The sequence below is a fragment of the Amia ocellicauda genome, chromosome 12 (genome assembly GCF_036373705.1).
Source record: "Amia ocellicauda isolate fAmiCal2 chromosome 12, fAmiCal2.hap1, whole genome shotgun sequence".
NCBI classification, from domain to species: domain Eukaryota; kingdom Metazoa; phylum Chordata; class Actinopteri; order Amiiformes; family Amiidae; genus Amia; species Amia ocellicauda.
In genome coordinates, this window is record NC_089861.1 from 35307723 (window position 1) to 35329136 (window position 21414).

The 21414-nt window shown below is 48.4% G+C and overlaps 1 protein-coding gene across 2 annotated transcripts; it reads right to left on the reverse strand.

The window, feature by feature from the left end:
* Positions 1 to 261: 261 nt before the first annotated feature.
* LOC136764991 (nectin-2) lies at positions 262 to 20413 on the reverse strand. 2 transcript variants are annotated; one of them, XM_066719416.1, is made up of 9 exons: positions 19847 to 20413; positions 9573 to 9941; positions 9141 to 9434; positions 8871 to 8988; positions 8590 to 8741; positions 1879 to 1999; positions 1696 to 1753; positions 1207 to 1287; positions 262 to 1095 (listed from the first exon to the last, which is right to left on the reverse strand). In XM_066719416.1, the coding sequence occupies exons 1-9, from the start codon at positions 19926 to 19928 to the stop codon at positions 892 to 894; spliced, it is 1479 nt and encodes a 492-aa protein (XP_066575513.1). In that variant the 5' UTR covers positions 19929 to 20413; the 3' UTR covers positions 262 to 891. The 2 variants fall into 2 exon arrangements, with proteins under 2 accessions (XP_066575513.1, XP_066575512.1); XM_066719415.1 differs by lacking the exons at positions 262 to 1095; positions 1207 to 1287; positions 1696 to 1753; positions 1879 to 1999 and adding an exon at positions 6142 to 7493 and having other exon boundaries at positions 19847 to 20376.
* Positions 20414 to 21414: the final 1001 nt, after the last annotated feature.

The following is a 21414-nucleotide window of genomic DNA, read 5'->3' on the forward strand; positions in this document are numbered from 1 at the left end:
GGGATTCTTCACTGTGTTCCCGTGTTTTTTGGTTGTTTTTGATTTGATAATTGTCTGTTTTTCCTTATTCCTGCATTCAGCAAAGCACTTTTGTTTTAGTCAAAGATTTTTGTTTGGGTAGGACTTCTGTATTATTTTTTGGAATAAATAGTTTGGGTCTTTAACTGCCAGTTTTATACCATCACCCTCTCCTGCTACACCCTCTCTCTATATCACCCTCCCTCTTCTCTCTCTCAGCAAAGTTATGACAACACACCACTCTTCCTTGTCTGTAATTGCACTTTATTGTGTAGTATTTTAAAGAGAACCAGAAAACAATAAAATAAAACTAGAGAAGAGCTCTCATTCACACATTCACTCACACTGACCCACAATACTGTGCTATGCATCTCATTACATTTCATTCTCTGATTGGGTTTCTCATTTGTGTATTGCTGTAGACGAACAATCAGGACTGCCACAGTGCCGAACACCCTTGTGCAAAAGATTCATAGTGAGTTCATGTAGCAGCGCTGCGGGAAGCACACTTGGACAGATGCACACATGCACACAAACAGACATGCACATGCACACGTACACAGCACCCCTTGAACATCCCACCCCCCACACAAACTCTAAGCAGTCAGTGTAGGAACAATTTCCCTTTACAGCAACAGATGGAGGAGCAGGACCACAGGGCACTGCCACTCAGGATGGGGGATGGGGGATGGGGGACAGGGGATGGGGGACAGGGGATGGGGGACAGGGGACAGGGGACAGGGCACTGAGAGCTGCAGGCTGTGCTGGGATGAACAGACAAGTGAGGAGAGGATGGAGGGAGACAAGGATAGAGGGAGGAGGAGGAGGAGGAGGAGGAGGTTGAGGGAGAGAGGGGAAGGTAGGGGGGCTGGGTCACACAAACATGGCAGAGGATATGAAGCTATCATTTCGGGAGGGGGTGGGGGGCGTGTGGTCAGGTGGGGGCTCGTTTTCGTAGTCACGGTAGGGGGGCTGTGGCAAGTCGTCCCAGTTAGATGGGCCGCCATAGTGGTACCCAGGGGGGCCAGAGCTCCTGGAGTCTGGGCCCTCCCCCTCCTCGCCTAGCCGGTCCAAATCCTGCAAACAACACATAGGCAGGGTCAGAGAGAGAGAGAAAGTGCGTGTGTGCGTGTGTGCGTGTGTGTGTTTGTGTGTGTGTGCGTGTGTTAATGTGGTGTGTTCACTCACAGTGACAGGCTCATTGTTGGTCTCGTAGTAAATCTCATCAAGGGGCAGTCTCTCAGTGTCAGGAGCCGCAACTCTGTTAATCTGCAGAAACACCAAACGTGAGGCTCACACAGAGAGGAACATAGATTGAAGCACACACAGGGAGGCACAGGCAGGCACACAGAGACACACACAAACAGGAACTCAAACAGAAACACAGGGGCACAGAGTTCAATCCAACACTGCAGTGTTAGTGTCTGCTCACTTCTGTGCCTGGTGTTGTGCAGCTATGTGTCAGGGTAGATCACCACCACCCCCATTCCCTTTGTCCTCAGGGGCCCAGAAACAGACAGCTTCTTAATTAAAGTAATTAGTGGTCTTTAATTAGAGCATTTTCCCGTCGGCACTCTGGAGTCGTTAGAAGCTGCAGAACCTGAAGTCACATTCAACAGAGAGCTGCCTGGGACCTAATGTGAATTAATGCGCCTTAACGAGGGAGGGATAACTCACCATCTCTGTGGAGCCACCAGTCTTCTTGGGAGGGGGGGGTTTGTACTTGGGAGGACCACTGAAAGAGAGAGAGAGAGAGAAGGAATGTTACATATATTTTGGTAATACAGTAATGATATATCAACAAACGCAGAGATGGTAAGAGACCTAGACTCAGAGAGAGAGAGACAGACAAACACTCACTCCTGGCGGTGGCGGCGGATCACCATGATTACGGTGCCGATGATGGCACCAAGGAGCAGAACCCCTATTATCCCACCAATGATGCTGCCAGTCGCCGCTCCCTTCATTGGGAGACGAGTGTCTGGGAAAGGCAGAGGGAGGGGAAGAGAGTAACTTCATTACATCAACCACCTTCATTAACAGAGTAAAGAGGTAACAAACACACAAGAGAACTATATATAAAATATAAAAAACAAACATCACCATTATCCTTCCTTCAGCCCCCCTCAACCATCGACCCCACTGAAATACTTTACCAACCCCTCCCCCAAAACACCAAAACAATATATTATGATTTTATTGTAGTACTCGTGTGCTGTAATGCAGTTTGAAAGCCTTGGCAATAGCAGAGCCCTCCAGTCATGCCAATAAAGCTCATTAGAAATGAGAGAGACGATAATACAGACAGACTAACTGATTGACTGAACTGTGTGTGATTAATCATTGTAACACACTGACTGCTGGTCCTCTCACTCACAGTAGTTGTGAAAAAATTTAAATTAGGGAAAATAAATGATAAAAGTGATACAATCTGATCGATTTAGTAACGCGTTTTTGTTGTTGTTTTTTTAAACGCTAACTTTTTTAATTACACCGTTAGTGCAGAAAATGACAGCGTGCACTTTCACAGTTGCTCCACCAGAGGGTGCTCTGAGACTAGCGTGTTCAGCAAACCTAACAACCTGAAAACCCAAATTAAAAAACAAGCAATACTGGCGTGACTGGTTTAAATAGTCATCATTGCCAAAGACCCACCACCACCGCACTAGAGAGATCACTGAATGTAAATGTATATCCTATACACTACCAGGGGTCACACTGTGATGTATTCTGCTACGCAAGTCTAAGCGCTGAGGGGACCCTGACCTCTGACCACAGACTCCTGACCCAAAGTCAGAGCCGCATCCAGGTGGGTGTGTACTGTACTGTAAATCTCCAGGACCACGGCTGGAGACCCTGCTGTAAAATGTTAAATTATGAAATCATTGACTGTCCTTGGAATTATGGTTTAACAGGAAGACTCTCTGGGTGGGGGCACAGCATTTGTCATCATAGTCTCCAGGGTAACGGAGGGGCTGTGACAGTGAGAAAAGGAAGTCTGTCATTCTGAAGGACGCAATAAAGACTATCAACACACACATGCTCATTGAGCACTAAACAACGTTCAGGGCAGTGGTGTGTATAGTGCTCAGCGTGTGTGTAGTGGTGTGTAGTGCTCAGTGTGTGTGTGTGTGTGTGTGTAGTCATGTTGAGTAGTGTTCAGTGTGCATGTAGCGTTGTGTTGAGTAGTGTTCAGCATGTGTGTAGTTGTCTGTTGTTTTGTGTTGTGTTCAGGGCAGTCTCTCTCTCCAACAGTCTTTCAGTCTTTGAACTCTTGACATTTCGACCAACCCCACCTCCTTCTCTGCCTGGGGGGTCAGGGGGCTGTCAGTGTGAATTGAGTGCCAGAGGGGCACGATCTCAATGACAACACATAGTTGCCCCCCCCCCCCCGCCCCTCCATAATGTCTTGTGGCCAGCGTGCACACACACACTCGCAACCCATTTGAAACAGACAGTCACTCACACACAGAGCTAGTAAGTACAGAGCTGGCAACACACAGCACTGACTGCACTACAACAGTGTCGAGTGTGAGAGCATTCAGTATTAGTGTCAGCGACTGAGTGGACCTGACTGGGGCCAAACTGAGCTCTGACCACAGCTTTATGTCCTGCCCCATTAGCCTCAGCACCAGTCACTCTCCCTGCTTCTCTCTCTCTGTCTCTCTCCTCTGAATTGAAGAGAAAACAGCTTTATTGGCGTGAGTTACGTAAGTGTTGCCCAGTGTTGTCTCTCTCTTTCATTCTCCCTAACTGACTCCCACTACTCATCACTCCCCACTCAATTCCGCTCTCCTCTTTCACCCTACCTCTCTTTATTGCTTTCTCTCTCACTCCCTCCTCTCCCATCTCTCTCTCCCCAGGCAGCTGTCACAGTGAGACCGTTAACCCTGTTTCTACACTGAGGGGGGGACGGTGGGACATGTGCTGGCTGCCAACTCTACACACAATCAAAGCAGTGTGCTGTGGTGAGGTCCACAGTACTGCGGCACTGGGAACAGCAGAGTGGGTCAGCATCAGTCAGTGGGTCAGTGCGGGTCCAAGTCTGCACTGCACAGCGCCAGACACCAGGTAGCCTGCATCAGACTTAACACTGTCCAGTACTGACAAGGCCTGAGGGAAATGTCACACTCCGCCATGGACGGACACACATTCCTTGACATTATAGATTGACACACACGCACCAGTGTTCACACATGCAAGTGCATGCAAATGTGACACACGCCCAGCATGTACGCACTGACACACACTTCCTCCTTTCATGTTACCGGAATTTAACACTCACTCTCTTTCTTTCTCAGTCTCTTATCAGCATGATGCACAGTGCCCTTACTTCCTGTTTACAGGCAATGCCAGCCTTGCGAGTCACTTTGTAAACAATGGGTAGAGGGGGTGGGGAGAGTGAGTTTCGGTCGAGTCCCGTCAGTCAGGTTCTAGGGCACGTGAGTACAAGTGTGAGTGGGAGTGAGGGAGAGTCTCAGTGGGAGAGGGTCTTTGAGTGCGAGTGCAGGAGAGTGACCCAGTGAGCAAGAATCCAATTGCTCCTGTGCAGAGCGGTGGTGCGGGACGTGCAAGTGAATTTGCGCCCGGGAGACAATATTTATAAAATCGACCAATAAACCTAAGAAATTATAATTATTTGTTAGGTATATTACACCTTTCTGATATTTAAAAAGACACAGATCTACTGATAACATATTAGTACACTCTTTCTAATTCTTTCTGTATCATTATCAGTCTCCCCTCTATGCCTGCTGTGGAAATTGCCCACCATGCCATGACTTTCCCTGACATTATTTACACACACACACACACACACACACACACACACACACACACACACACACAACCTTGTTCTTCTGTAGAACAGTGTGTCTCCGTATGGAATGCGCATTAGCAATACAGGAGATGGTCCTGCCACTAAAGCACCCTTAAATTGAGCAGAGCGTGAGAAAAGCTGCTCACACTTCCAGACATACCTGGAGGAGCCGTGACCAGTTCCCTCTCTCCCTCCATCTGTACTCGTCTCTCTCTCTCTCTCTCTCCCCTCCATCCATCCCCCCCCCAACCGTACCAGTCTCTCTCTCTCTCTCGTCACCTGAAATAGTCTAACTCTCTCAGATGAATCAGAGAAACAGGTCAGGTGTTAAAGATGTCTGCCTGGAGCACAACCTGCCCGACAGAGGAGGCCAGCGTGGCACTACAACACACGCACGCATAGAAAGAGAGCAATACAGCGGTCTCTCTCTCTCTCCATTCCCATAACAAGAGCAAGTCAGACCGGTCTGAGCACATGCTCCAAACACCCACACTACACTGTCAGCAAACAATGCTATACTGTAGTCCACCTGGGCTGGCTCCAGTCTGAGCCCCTATACTATACTACAGTGTAAACCGCACTGGCTCCAGTCTGGGCCCCTATACTAGTCACAGTCCTGCACTGTAATAGTGTAGGGGTACATCTGTAACATTTGATGTATATTATAGACACCCTTCTGTTAAATATATAAAACAATCTGAAAGATTCCCCATTGGAATACAGAGAGGACAGGCAGTGAGAGAGAGACCAATAAAAATATATAGACCTGTCTCTTATTGAATAAAATCAGTAGTTTTTTTTTTTTTTTTTAATCACAGAAAATGTACAAAGATGGTATTCGGCGCTAGCACACAATTTCCTTCCAACAACAAAACTTCTAAAACATATTAAAAGAAATAAAACAAAATCACAGAACAATTATGGAATATTTACAGGCATGCTCAAGTGGTATTTACAGAACACAGATTGTGATGAGATTTATGGTAGCAGGGGGGTCCTAACATAAGGGTCAACCCCTCCCTCAAAGAATCCCCCCCCCATCCCCATCGTGATCAGGAACAGTGTGCAATATAGCAGTCTGACAAAAATGCAGCCCAGAGCCAGGGGTGGGGAAGAGGAGAGCGCGAGAGCAAACAGACATGCGCACACAGGACAAACAGACACCTCTTGCTCTCTCCCCATTTACACCATTCCCGCCGCTCTTTAGTGTCCAGTGTGCGACTGAGAAATTTCATTAATACATATATAAATAAAAACTATTTGCCAAATGTTCACCAGCATCAACTGGGAGGGAGAGGGAGAGAGGGGAAAGAAAAAAAAAAAAAAAAAGATCAGGGTGGGGAGAGATCTGGGGCATAATCAGGACACTTGGCCTCACAGTCTAATCTCCTTATTCGAGTGTGTAGTACTGTACAGTCATAACTCCGCCTCCCTTTTTCACTGTCAGTATACTGTAGTGTCCAGTTAGTGACTATATTAAGCCTATCAGTGCAGTGTACTGTAGTGTCCAGTCAATGTGTCAGTCTAAGCTCCTCTGTCCCCATTTCTCTCAGGGGCTGCGAGTGTCCCGAACTCTGTCCCAATACCCCCGGCCCATTCCCCCCTGCCCTCACACTTCCTCCCCTTCCTTCACCATCCCTCATGATCAAGACACCGAAATCCCCAACCCCAGATTACAGAGGACAGGACAGCGAAACAGGAGGTGTTAGCCAGCAGAAGCACAGAGTCCTGTCCATCGCATGCCAATGTTTAACAATGCATTACACGCATGTGCATGTGTGTGCGCGTGTCTTTTGTTGTAGTTGATATCCTTTTGTCTCATTTTGTCGTCCCAAAAAAATTGAAATAAAAATTGTCAATCCAGGAAAGTCTATTTCCCGGTCACTTCATTTCACCGAATCCTGAATGATCCATTTATTGGATGATTGATTGATTGATTGAGCGATCGATCAAAGCATGACAGACGGATGTATCGCCCCCCTCGGTCCCCTCTCCTCCTCCTCCTCCTCCTCCTCCTCCAACATCCTTCTTCCTCTCTCCCGCTCTCTCATCCCTCTCTAGACGTAGACTGCAGTCCGCGAGATCACAGACCCATCCCTTTGCGACTCCATGTCATCGTCTAGGTAACCGCTGGGCTCCAGGTCGAGCTGGGGGGGGCCACGCAGCTGCAACAGAGGGGGGCGGCTCTCGTCGAAATGGTCATAGCCCTCGTCCTCCTCCCCCTCCCCGTCGAACTTCCGCCTCTCTGCCTCATCCATCTCCCCCCCCAGCAGGATGTCGTGGGCTGTGGGGGTGGTGGACAGCATAGGGCCAGCCTGGTGGAGCTGTCCCCCGCTGCTGGACTTGCCACCCAGCCCTTCGATGTCACCCTCCCCACCGTAGGTGTAAAGGGGACCGCTACCATTGCCCCCCAGCCCCACCCCAGTGCCGCCAATCCCACCCCCAATCCCCGCTCCATTCCGGTTGCCCTTCTTGCCCCCGAAGACTCGTGTCTTGATGTCATAGCAGCCCTGGTTGCCACGGTAACCATCCCGCTGGCGCCGTTGTCGAGTGTACAGCACGGCGACAAGGGCGCACACCAATAGGAGAGCCAGGAGTGTCCCGATGACTGCGCCCGCCACCATGCCTGCCTGCCCATCAGTCACGGGAGGGGTCTCTGCAGGAGGGGAGGAGGGTAGGGGGTGTTGTAGGAGGGGGAGAGGGGCAGGAGAAAGGAGAAAGAGAAAGATGGGGGTTGTTGGTTGGCTTCTTGATGGCTGAGCAACGGTCAGTCAAAAATCAGTCTGTCAGTCGGGAGATGGGGCTTGAAATTAGGTCAGTTTATCTGCTTCTGTCCTGCTCTTCCGCACTGCCTCCACAGGTTGTGTAATATGGGTGTGTGTGTGTGTGTGTGTGTGTGTGTGTGTGTGTGTGTGTGTGTGAGGGAGACTAAGCACATGTGAGTGTATGTGCAATGGCATTTTATGGACAGAGGGACAGAGACCAAAAGGGCAGGAGTAAGGGGATTAGAGAAAGAGACGCTAGAGACATGAGAGAAAGACACGAGAGGACAGAGGACACACCTAGACTTGCTTTGCATTTTAAGATCAAAAATCGAAATTTTACTTTACTCCTGCCAGGAGAGACACCAGTGTCTCTCCCCCTCCTTCCAGGAGACTGCCTCCCTCCATCTTTCTTCCACCATTCCCCTGTCACCACTACGATTACTTCCAACTCCCCTCACCCTCCCTCCACTAAATCACCCTCCCATTGTCAAAAGAGAAGGAGACACAGAGGGAGAGATCTAGGGATAGAAAGGGAAGGAGGGAGGTAGCAAGCGAGTTGCGAGTCTCTCCTACAGCGATACTGACTCACCCCTTGCGTGCTAATCGCTGCTGTCTCCATGGTGACCAGGGTCATTAAAGACCATTCAGCTTAATTGCAAGAAGAGCAGCTGCTACTCCCTCTCTTTCTCACCTTCACTCTCCATCTCTCTATCTTTCTCTCTCCACAACTCAAGAATGGAAAAAAGGAGTCGTGATGGCAGGTACTCACTCAGTCACACTAGCGCACACGCACACACACACTCATCTCAATATAGCACTGTACTGTCAGTGTGAGAGAGCGTGTGAGAGCTGAAGGTGTTATTTCTCATGCTATAAACTGGCAGTGTACAGTGCTGTGGACCATTACCTTTCACCTCTGACCTCACCTGGCTATCCTGACTTATTGTTGTAAAGTGTCATGTGACATGACCAGTCATGACCTCTCACCTCTGACCGCAACAGTGAGATGGCTCTTGCTGGGGCCCATGCGGTTCGACACCTCGCACACGAAGGTGGTGTTGACCGTCTCGTCCACCTTCTGCACAGTCAGCTGGTTCCCGTTGACCTTCACGGTCTCCGGTAACTTCTCCCCTGACAGCCTGTGGGGTGGGGGGGGAGGGTGATTAATGCACAGACTGGACCCTACACAGAGAAAGAGTGCATGCATACAGTGATAGTGTGTACAGTGCAGGTGTGTAGTGCAGGAGAGTGTCCGCTAGGTGACTCACGTCTTCCAGGTGATGTTGGTGGGTGGCGGGTTCCCAGTTGCCTTGCAATGCAGGATGGCATTGGTACGCCCCATGTACCAGTTCTCGTCATAACCTATGATCTCCACCTGGGGTGGATCTGAAAAGGAGGAGGAGAGAGACGGGTGGGGAGTTAATATCAACAGTGCAATACACTAACACCAGCTGAGCTACACACGAGAGAGGCCAATACACAGACTAATGCCCTGCACACACTCACACACTCACACACTCACACACTCACACACTCACACTCAACGGCCAGTTTGAGGGGGAAGCTCTGCGGCAGGTCCAGGGTGGGGTGCGACACCACGCAGCTCAGGTCCATGCCATCGTCCTTGCCGGAGGGGGTGAGCCAGTACTCGCTGCGCACAGTCACCGTACCATTCGCGTTGTTCACACTGGTGAGGGTGCCGTTACCCACCAGAGCCGTCACCCATGACAGCTGGGCAGCCGGCTTGCCATTCGCCGATTCACAGCGTGCCACGGTAACCGGGCTGTCTCCAGCGGTGACTGTGATGACTTTGGCCGAGTTCACGGGCTTGGCTAGGAGGGAGAGAGATAAACAGAGTGTCAGGGTCAGAGAGACACATCTGCGCTGTGCCACACGCGCACACACGCCCCCCCCCATACCAAATGCACATGCGCACACCCCCCCACCCCCCACCCCCCACACACACTCACCCAGCATGATCAGGTTGGCGATTCCCTGCTCATTTCCATTGGGATAGGTGGCAAACTCGCAGATAAATTTCCCCTCATCCGTCAGCTGCACGCCTTGGATCTGGATCGAGGGAGCTTCTAGGGAGGCTGGCTGGGCCAGGAAACTGATTCGGCCCTTCAGAGGGGAATTGGGGTAGCTGTCCTTGAATTGGGGGTGGAAGACTGCCACGTTGACCTTCTCCATGCCACTGCCCACCGGCGGCTCCCAGATCCAGGAGACCTGTGTGAGCTTGGCCTGGCCATCCTGCACAAACTGGCAGCGAAGAGTTACATTCTGCCCCGGGTAGGCCTGCACCTCCGGGTCCACCTTCACCCTCTGGCACTGTGCGCCTGAGAGAGAGAGAGAGAAAGAAAAAGAGCAAGTGAGATTGAGTTCCACAAATAACACAGACCACTGACTGGACACAGTTGGGAGAGGGACATTTAATACATCTTCGCTCTTCTTTATAGTATCTGTAAATGGTAAAAAGTATGGCAAAACCTGTGTAAATTCACCATGCCAATAAAGGTGTTTTTTAATGAGAGAGGGTAAAGTGGGCAGGTGAATACTGTAGTAAAGTAACACTGCACTTGAGAGAGGAAGAGAAGAACAGAACCAAAAGAGAGAAGGGAGAGAAAGGGAAAGAGGAAGGCAGGGTGAGAAAGGACAGTGAGAGAGAGAGAGAGAGAGAACAGAAGCTTAGTGTCACATTGACTCGTTTCTTGTGCTTTTGTGCCTGTAGGTGACAGTGTCACAGTCTCGCACACTGACAAGCATGCACGCACGCACACACACACACACGTACAGTCACTTCATATCAGATCACACACACTGCTGTCACTGCGCATCGCTCTGCACACACACACCCCCAACTGCTGTCTCCTGCAGCGACAGCACTGACCTCCTCTCAGACAGTAATATGTACAAAAACAGTAATAAACACACTAACACACAAACACAGCAACAAAAACAGTAAGACACAAAAGCACTTGTACATAAACTTATACACGCTCCCAAATATACACTTGCACAGGCTAATGCACACACAAACGGTTGTTTGCACTCTCACAGACACACACACACAGGCAGACAGACAGACAATATACACGAGTCCAGATGTAAAGTGAAAAACAATTAAATTATGACTGATGCAGTTTACATTGTGGTATACATTCCTCTCCTTCCCTGCTCACTCCTCCACTCTACCATCCTCTAGCTCTCCTTCTCTCTCCCTCTCTATCCCTCCCTCACTAGTTGCTCCCTCGCTCTCCAACACTGCACCTTACAGTCTCTTTTTTGTGTACATGCTTTTTCTGTCTCCCTCTCTCTCCATTGCCTGCATTGAAGTGCAGCGTGCGTGTGTGCGCGTGCGCGCGCAAGAGCATTTGCATGCAAGCGGGGGCGTGTGCAAGCATATCCTGAGAGACTGTGCATGTGTGAGCATCTGAGCCTGCCAGAGCACATGTGTATAGTGTTCAAGTGCATGTGTGCAATGCTGCGTGTACACACAACTGCATGTAATTGTCAGCACTGTCCTGCACATAGGTGGACTACAGGGCAGTCGCTATGGAGACCAGTACACTGCATCAAAGGCAATCCAGAGCAGTGTAGTGTTGGACCAAGACTCCCAGTGCCCAACAGTGAAAAATTTATGAAGTCCATTATGGTGTGGATTGTGGCATTCCCACAGGGGGAAGAGGACATAAATTATCAATGACTATAAAACAACACTCTACTCCCGATTGGGGTCGAATGCGAGGGAGGGGGGTACACAGAAAGAGAGAGACAGAATGCACAATCCAGCAGTTTTATTGTAATTTTAAGGTTGTAAACTCATCCCCAAAATCACCTCAAAGGACAAAACAGACTAAGGGAGATGAACTCAAAGTAGTCTCTCCAACAAAGCAATGCACACAGGGTGCCAGTCACCAGAAACGCACGTGCGCACACACAGGCAGGCAGGCTGAGTCCAAATTAGTTCTCTACAGATAATTCCCATTAGAGGCTCAGAGGGATCAGGCCACGGCGCCGCAGCTCATCCAGGATTCCCAGGATTAGCACTGCGAATCGCCAGAAAGGCCAGGCCAGGCCAAACACACACACACACACGCCAAACAAGAGCATGCGCATGCTCGACCGCACACCAAACACAGGAGGTGTGCTGCCCTATCCACAACCTGTTGCACAGACACACCGGTGTAGCCAGTTGGCAGAGGTAGCCATAGCAATACAGGTGGGGAAGCACTGGAGAACAGAGAACATCCCCCTATTTTTCCAATACCCTCTCTGGCCCACTTTCAAGTTACTATTCTCCTTAGAGGCCTGACAGTTGTACAAGAGTAAGGGAGCAATAAAAAGTGAGAGGGAAAGAGAAAGGAAAAAAATCAATGTGACTCCACTCTTTTCTCTCAGTCTCTAAGTTGGAGTGTCAATCATTTCCTATTCCTATTGTCTCTCCCTTTCCATCTGAGAATTTCCTTCAACCCTCCATCATATTTTCTCTCGCTCTCTCTCTGCTTCCCTCCCTCCTTCATGCTGTCAATCCCTCTCTCTCCACCTGTTCACTTCCAGCTGATCAGTTCAGTTTACTGTCACTGTGCAGAGACCCAGCTCTGAGGGGAACCTGCAGGCCCAGGCGCACACACACACTGACTCACAAAACACACTCAATGATGCACACACCCCGATACACAGACACGCATCGACACACACGGGCGCAGACGCAAATCTACCAATGCAGACATGCACTGACACAAACGCATACAAATCTACCAATACACACAAAAACCCCCCCGATACACATATCTCCCTCCCTCAGTTTGTGAAAGATATATTCTCTGCTCACTTTAAAGCACCTGAGTCTCATTATCTATGCCTGGTCTACAGAGAGAGAGAGAGAGAGAGAGATTCCCCAGAGGCTGGCAGTCTGTCCAGTGTCTGATCGCTCTGCTCAGCACTCAGGACAGATGCTGCTGGGGCGGGCACCCAACACCAGGCTGGGCACACTCACAGCAGCAGTCAGTCTGAGACCGTGCAAAAAGGAGCAGGAACCCCATTGGAGTAGACTCAACTGGACTAGACAGTCTCTCCATCTGATAAGTGTTGTTGTGCATGAGCAGCTGTCAGCCTGAATTCTTTAATAGGCATATTTTTATCATTTTCATTTATTTATGCCTTTTTTTTTTTTTTTAAACTGTTGCAAGTGTTCAATCTCTCCGCTTCTCCATTTGCTCTCCCCCTCTCTCTCTCTCTTCCAAGGCCTAAATTAATAAACTGAGGAAGTAGGACAGTCTATGATACAGACAGAGGGAGTGGGGGGACAGAGGGACAGTATGGAAACAGCACGCACACACCAACGAAAAATGTGAATTATACTATTGAATCAAGACTGAAGAGACAGAGGGGAGAGAGATTAATACACACTGTAGAGTGACAGGGAGAGGACAAGAATGAAACCTCACGAGAGAGATGTTTATTATGACCAATTATCAGGTTAAGTAAATGAGGGGGAGAGCGAGAGGGAGAGGGGGAGTGGGAGAGAATGCAGAAGCATGACAGTGTAAGAAAGAATTAGTGAGTCAGTGCAACAGCATGGAACAGTGTGAATAAGACAAGGGGGGGTGGGGGGAGGGAGAGAGATGCTGCAGCCCATAGCACATTAATAATCCATACCTGAAAGCATTTCAATGTTAAAGAGGGATGGGGGCAGAGAGAACACAGGAAGAAAGGGAGAAGAACAGAAAGAAAGGATGTACACACTCAACACACTCCTTGGACTCAACCGTTTCTCAAAGAGCAAAATCAAAGCAGCAGCCTGAACACTCTGCGTACAGCTCAGGGCTACGCTGTGGGACAGACCAACAGCATGCTCTCTCCGTCACTCTCTCTGTCCAGAGATCAGATACAATACAGCCGGGAGAGGCAGAGAAATATTTTGTGATTTTAACATAGTGGAAGAGAGCAGGAGTAGTGCATCATTGTTGGTCAGTCTGGGTGTGGTTCTCAGATTGTTGTAAATTACACAGAAGGAAAGAGCTCTAATTACAGTATCTGTGCATTTCCTTATACGGTGAAGGAATGAGATAGAGGCTGGCAGAAGGCCGCAGTCACAGGCCACCCCCCTCCCGCTCTAATTCTCCTTCTCCCATCCCCTTCCCTGTCCTGTCCGACTCTCCCTTCACTCTCCCACTCGCACCCTGCCTTTCCCACTCTGCCCCCGCCCACCCCCATCATCACCTCCTCCCCCCTCTCTGGGCAACAGTGGCTGGAGTCAGAGAGGAAGCCGCACCCACACCCTGGAGAGGAAGAAATCACAAAACAGCACACATGCATTTTTGAGAATTCTACACACACACACACACACCCCAGAGTTAGTCCAGGTCACATCCTTGAAGAAAACCCAGAACTATGCCCACTGCCCACAGGCACTCTGCCTTCTTAAAGCCTGCTGACATTTTGAGCTATTACTTGCTCAAAGGGAGTTTGTGCAAGGGTGGGGGGGGTAGTGTGGTTTATTCTCTCTCAATTGATGTACGTTTTGCTTATTTTCATAACGTTTCATGAACGAGTGGGTGCGGTGTGTGCTGGGACTGCACAGTTCTGCCATTAACCCCCATCTCTCCTTCTCCATCTCTGCGCTAGACTGCATCAATGCCACTTCCTCGCACCTTAATTCAAATTACCTTCATTAAACCATCATTTCATGAATCTTTGGCGTAAAGCTCACCAGGAGATATAGCATAAAAACAAAATACAAGAAGTGGGGTAATCTTGCAAAATTCTGTCTCAGTGAGACAAAACTGGCCATGTACAACAGCAGGAGGAGCAGGGAGAGAAGGGTGTGCCATGCTGGCGAAGGGTTGACTGACTCTGGGGTTCAGTTACCAGACTGATGCGGTACGGGGCAGGAATGAAGTGAAGCTTTGTTTTTTCATGCAAGCAATTTTTCAGATTTTCGCTTTTGAAATGCATTCATAATACAACACTACCGAAAGAAACTTTCACCCTCTCTGTATCGCTCTTCTAATAGACTGACTTTTGGTGTGGTGCAAACTTCTGCAACATCGCAGCTATAAATACAATAAAACAATATCTGGGCTTATCAGACTAACTGCAGTGTGAATTCCTGTGTGTGATTTACCAGAATTTAGCAACTTACACTCAATAACTACCACTGCAATACAAAGTTACACTACCAAGGTGTGCACACATTGTGGAGAAAAAGTACTTACGAGAAAGTACAACTTGGAAAAAGATAGCCAAGAAACAAAGTAATGCTGGTACGTGAGAGATGGGGACCAGGATTCATGATAATAGCACTACTTTAGACATGGTACAAACCGAAAGCGTTTCCTTTATTTATGTATTCTATTGTATTGTGTAAAGCCGAGCAAGAAACTCGTTACAAATCACAACTTTTGGAGTGTCAATTTGCGTAGCTGGGTTTGGAGACAAAGGCGAGCCTAGTGTGAATCTTAAGAAGTTACATTTCGTAGAAACCCCACATTTCTCTCTCTCTCTCTCTCTCCTTAAAGCGATAATAGACCTTGTCTTCTCACTAGTCTGGCCGGAGGGAGGGGAGGGAGGGAGGTGGTTTAAATTCACCAATGGGACACCGGTGTGTACACAAAGAAAAACGTAGTTGAAAAGATAGTAGAGGAAAGAAAGAGGAGAATGCGGGGGGGAGAAAAAAGCAGGAGTGGAGGACCTGGCGATGCATGCGAATAATCCAACTGCACAACACGAATAAACATCTCCGACACCTATTTACTAACATGGCGGCCGATACGACTAGTAACAACAAACCCACCAAGCGTTATCATTACATTAGGTCGGGCAACGATCTCTGGGTTTTATCGTGCCTGACAGCTCGGAGAAAGAAAAATAAAAAAAACGATTGTATCCCCTCTAGTAAAATAAACATCCAGCAGGACGAGAGGAAAGAGAGCTCGGCCCCACACACCAAGTTCCCGCGACGCCATGGCAACCACTTCAACCCGTGTAAATAAAGTGGACACGTACACGTACACACACACACAAATACAAGGTACCATCGTCGTGAAATGAGATTAAACCCCGGTACATTACACACACAATGGATTTAATTCGTAATCCGTTTAGTCTACCTCCAGGCCAAAACAGAGTTCAAAAATAGAAACAATAATAATAATCCACGTCGATAATTAAAATACTGCTAAATACGTGCATGTAATAAACGTTGTTTCGACCCAGAAGCGTGGTTGTTTACAAGTCGCTATACATTTTTTAATTTTAATTTTTGTGCACATCACGGCCGACTGAAGTCGAACTGGTAAACCTCAGTCTGTAAACATCATACACTCGGGTGGGAGGGAGAGAGAAAGAGAAAGAAAATGTTCCCCTTTCCGACCGGTTAGGCACAGCCCTCTCCCTCGGTGTGCATAAACCGCGTTGCCCGGGAGGCATGGGAGAGAGTTAGAGGAGGGAGCCAGGGTATATTAGCCCCCCAACACCCCATACCCCCCTAAATCAGCATTCAAAACGAAAGGTTACATTTTCTGCCGCCGTTTTACAGTCCGATGGCTGCATTAAAATTATACGAAGTAGTATTGTTTTCTCTCTCTCCCCCTCCCCCTATCAGTCTCTCCCAGCATTTTAAAACTTTTATTTTATGTTTGTTTAGCCTGCAGTGCAGTCTGTACTGTAGAACTTGTTTGTGTGTGTTGCCCTTGTATCACCTCACAACTATTTCACAATATATTAACCGTGTCTCATATCGGAGCTGGCCATGATGGACAGATCGACCAAGACAGCCATCAGATTACAACCATGCAGATTAAAAGTGGGTTAGTGTGGGTACAAGTATAGGATACAATACATAGTGACTCCAGGATCTGATGGCTTGTGTATTAGTTAAGGATATAGACAGGATTTTAGTGGCCATCTGTCATTGGGGGTAAGAATTAATATTGATTGTAACTGTGTGCTACGGTTGGTTAAGAATAGAGACAGGATTAGGGTCGAGGGTCATTGGACAATTAGGGTAGGATCCTGTGGGGATTTTGGTGGCGAGGTGGTAGTGGATACCCCCCAAAATGTAATAATTTTCATTATGATTTTGGATTATGCAACACAGTGATTCTGTCGCCACCACTGATATGCCGGCCCACCGCATGCCGCTCTCTTGTACTGTGCACTGTGAAGTACACGCTTTCAGACAACACAAGCACACTCCACTGGCAACAGCCACACAATGCCCCTTGTCTGCACAAGAGGCAGCAAGACCGAGCACAGCGTGGAGGTGGCGGCGGCGCTGGAGTTTCATACACCAGGGAATAGCATGTGGTATGAGGGCAGCTACACCTGAACAGACCCGCACGCACATAATCTGACCTACAATCTCTCAGACCCACACATCCAGCCAACTAGCCGTGGGCAGATCTCTTGGAACAGAGATGGGACCTAACTAACCTGCACACCACTAACAGAGAGAGAGGAGGACGGGAGGAGCGGGAGTACGAGAGCAAACGAGAGAGAGAGAGATCACACGGCTGGGTGACAGTGCTCAGAGAGGGAAACAGACCTGAGGTACATTAACACTGCCTGCAGGGAGCTGGGTTTGCAGACAGATTCACATGGAAGAGTGGAAAGAGGGAGAAGACCAATGATCAAGGAAAGAGATGAGAGGGAGGAAGAGGGGACAGAACAGAGAAGGAGGGGAGAGGAAGGTGAGAGAATGTTGCAAGCGCTGGTACGCTGATTACAGCCCTGTTGCCTAATGGTTGGTTTAAACCGACTCCCCCTAGAGATGTACACTCAGACACACACAGCTGAGTGCTCACAAGCAGTATTGTGCAGTTGCGCAACACTGACCTCACCACACACATTCCAGCATAAACACTAGGCCACGCAAAAAAGACAGATGAATCCAGACGCATTCCAACTGACACCCAATTCAGTGTGTATTTAGATTGGACACAGCGCTCTGCACACACAAGTCCCCTCTGTAGACTCAGAGATGCAGGGTCATCACCTGCCATTTCCACTGTTCAAAACATTGGCACGAAAGAATACAAACGGCAGAACTGCAAGTTCAACTGATTTTCATAGTATTGATTTTCTCATGACCCATGAATTATGGAATATGCATCTTAAAAGTTACTTTATTCCATTGTGGTTCAAGTTAGAGTGTACTGTATGGTGTCCAACTGCTTTAGCAAACCTGCTCTGGTTGGTCACCCCAGTCAAATCACTTGAAGAACAGAAACTAGGCTGAAAATAAAGTGAACCAAGATGGAGCGATAGAGACACAGAGGGTGGGAACAGCCTGGAGGCTTGGGTGGGCTGCTGACGGAGCAAAGTAAACCAAACCAACACTGGGGGTAAAGAGGCACTCCCAGTCTGGGAAAAATACATCTCTGGGGGTCTAGGGTCAAACTTTTGAGCCTCCTTCCCTCAAGGCAGTCTGAAAACTGAATCTAGTGAGAATCAGACATCCCCGGCCCCACAACTGCCATGAGTATGCAGAAAGTACCCCACCACCACAACTCTACTGGCAGTAGGGTACTAAACATTTTAGTGGTTTAACTCCACCCCCATTAAGATTCTCAGTACTGTTTTGTACTGATATATTCCCCTCTTAATGCGTCCTTGATATTTAGGCACAGACTTCAACTTCTGTCCCTCTTTAACTTTCTATAATTCTTTCACCTTCTCTGCCCCACATCCCCTTCCCAGTTCCCACATAGTGTCTAACATTTTGGAACTTGTTTTGTACTTATTTTTAGTTCACTTTGATTCAGCTGTATACTGCGTTTCATCATAGCTCTCGTGCTAACTTTAGCCTTCCTGTAACACGATGAAAGTGTCTGTACCACCCCTGCCCTGGGAAAAGCAGTATTGCTCCAAAAGCAAGGTTCTGCTTTGAAAACATCTATTTGTGGGCTTTCTGTGCTGACCCCTTTTTTCAGGTGCACAGTGCATAGGTGACCGATGAACACACACACACCACCCTGGCTGAGGGTACACCACCGTGGCATAAACTAGGCCACACAATGCAGGAAAGTACCCTCTATATGTACTGCTCGGCTCAGAAGCTACATATCTGTAAAAACACAAGAACTTGTGTGTGTGTATATAATTATATAATTACACACACACACACACACACACACATTAATTGCCACCTTCCCCTCCGTCTCTGACTTTCCAGACCCCCACCCCTGGAGAGTTGGAAGGTGTGGCAGTAGGGATCAAACCCCAGTCACTGGAGTTCACAGGGGACATGTCCAGGTATACCCACCATTGCCCACAACCCAGGTATCTGTATGCCTATACATACGTGTTCTAGAAAAGTTTGTTTTGAGGGAGACAGTGTATGCATGAATATGGATTTGTTTTTCTCCTGCCCCTGCTCTCTCTCCCATCTCCTCCTCTCCATCCTTGTGTGAATAATCAAAAGCGAAAAGAACATTTAAAAAAAATCACCTGAAAATAAATAAATAACGAGGAGAAATAGTGGGACAAAACGTGAGTTTAGACAAGGGGGGGCTTGGTAAGGGGATAGGATTCAGAAACGGAAGGGAAGAGCGGTAACGAGAGGAACCGACTGCGAATGATCGCACCTGCGCGACGAGGCCACACCTTGAATAACATGGCGAACCGAAACTCGAGGGAGCGAGAGAGCAGAGTGAAAGAGAAGGAGGAGAAAGGGGGGGTTGGAATCCAGGGCAAGAACTAAAATAACAGGTAGCTCTGGCTTCGATAAAGACAGCCTCCGCCATTTTAACACCGTTTTTAAATAAATACGTCAATGCACTTGGACGCGCTAAAGAAAACACTCTCCCCACCAACACAAATAAACAGACAGGCGCGCATAGAAAAAACCTGCCCTGCGGTATCGCCCTGGCGCAGTGACGTGAAATAAAACCCTCGCTGCTCTCAAAGGGACACGAATGGGTCAGACAGGATATATAAAGCAAATAATGAACAGTAACGAAGACAAACACACGGTGAAACTAAGGAACTGCAATCCTGGCACGACCGAAACGTTTACCTGGGGAGAAAAACAGGTGAAAGAGAAGAGAAAGAAAGGTCGCGTTCGGGTTCCGACTCCCGCACTTCTGCACTTTGCTTGGAATACAATTGGATCAAAGGTGTGGATCTGCGAGAATCGCACCCACATCTACAATAACACGAGCAAAGACAGAAGAAAGGGAGTGTGAGTGTGTGTGTGGGGGGGGCAGATGTTTTATGAATATAATAAATGTCTCCTTACCTTGAAGTAGGACCAACAGCAGTAACACCAGCGGGTGTCGGTTCCGACCGGTGGCTCGATCCAAAGCATACTCTTTCGCCATGGGGGAACCGATCCACCGAATACGGACTGATCCGGGCTCTGGAGGCGCCAAGCGTAGCGACCAACCCCGGCAAACACAAATAAACAAACGAGTGAGTGAGCAGGGGGTGGGTCTAGAGGCGGCTGTGCGTCTCGGTTAAATAACCCCAAATAAACCAACTTCTCTCTGCACCGGCGCGACGTCCTTTCAGTCCAGCTTCCTGAGGTCTCCGATAAAGTTATCTGGCCACTAACAAGAGCGGCCTGTCCTGCTCCCTTGTCTCGCTCTGTGTCTGTGGTTTATTGGCCGGATCCAGGTAAAGAGGCGGGGGCTGCTACTGAGTACTGGGGCAGGTCTGGGAGAAGCTTTGCGTTCCTGCACAGGGAGTGTCTGTCGCGCGTAAATGAGTGCGTGTTTCTCCCTCTCGCCGCCTGAAGTGTGACTGGCTGTCCAACGCGTTTTGATAAAAGCAAAAAGGGGCGTGGTGTGTCCGTGAGGTCATCTCAGTGTGATGTCACACACACCGGGAGGGGGGGAGAGTTTGGGAACTTCCCATACCGGTTGAGGGCCTAAATCGCAGTCTGCCGAAACCGAAAGTAACGGGATCTGTATTCCAACCAGGGCTACTGCATCTCATTGAAACTCCCCCGCCCCCGCCCGCCACCACCACCCATCACGTCCGCTGTATGAATGGGACCCCAAGTATTTATTTATTTATGTATTTATTTATGGATATAGTGAAGGGGTATTCTGGTCTACATAGCTCAGTCTCAATGAACCGGGGATGATTTATCTATAAAATAACCAGATAAACCTCCGATTCGACGCTGCTAATAGAGCCTATATTCAAAATTCAAATTCAAATTCGAAATGAGCTTTATTGCCCTGACAAGATTACACAAGTGTTGCCAAAGCATTTACAAATACAGTCAAGAGAACACAATAAACACAATAACAAAATTAAAGTAAAACGAAATCTCTCACCCAGGACCCGTGAGTGTGGGTGTGTTTCCTCTAGGTCAAACGAACAAATAAACAATAGTGAAAATCAAATATAATGTCTGATCTGTAATACCCCAGTCTCTGAATTGCCCTATTTGCCTTATCTGCACGGATTTCAACCAACCGGCGACCACCAGCTGCACTTAAAACACTGCGCCGCACTGTATTCAAATCATGCCTCCTCCCAGCAGGGTAACAAAACCATCCCATCACCGAAGAACAGTGACGCGGGACTGATTAAAGCACACTGTGCAAACAACTACAGCGTCCCCCCGCCCCCACCAGACTCCTGACCCTGTATTATCTCTGTCAATAGCTAACTTGTATTCACACATTCCGCGACAGTGCAGAATGAGCTTGAGTGAGTGCGTTGTAATTTAGGGCAGTACAGTGTAGCATAACAGTAAATAATAAAGCAGCGCAGTACAGTATAATACAGTACAATGTAATACTGCAGTTAAAGTGTAATACAGTGCAGTACAATGCAGGACAGGAGAGTGAGTAA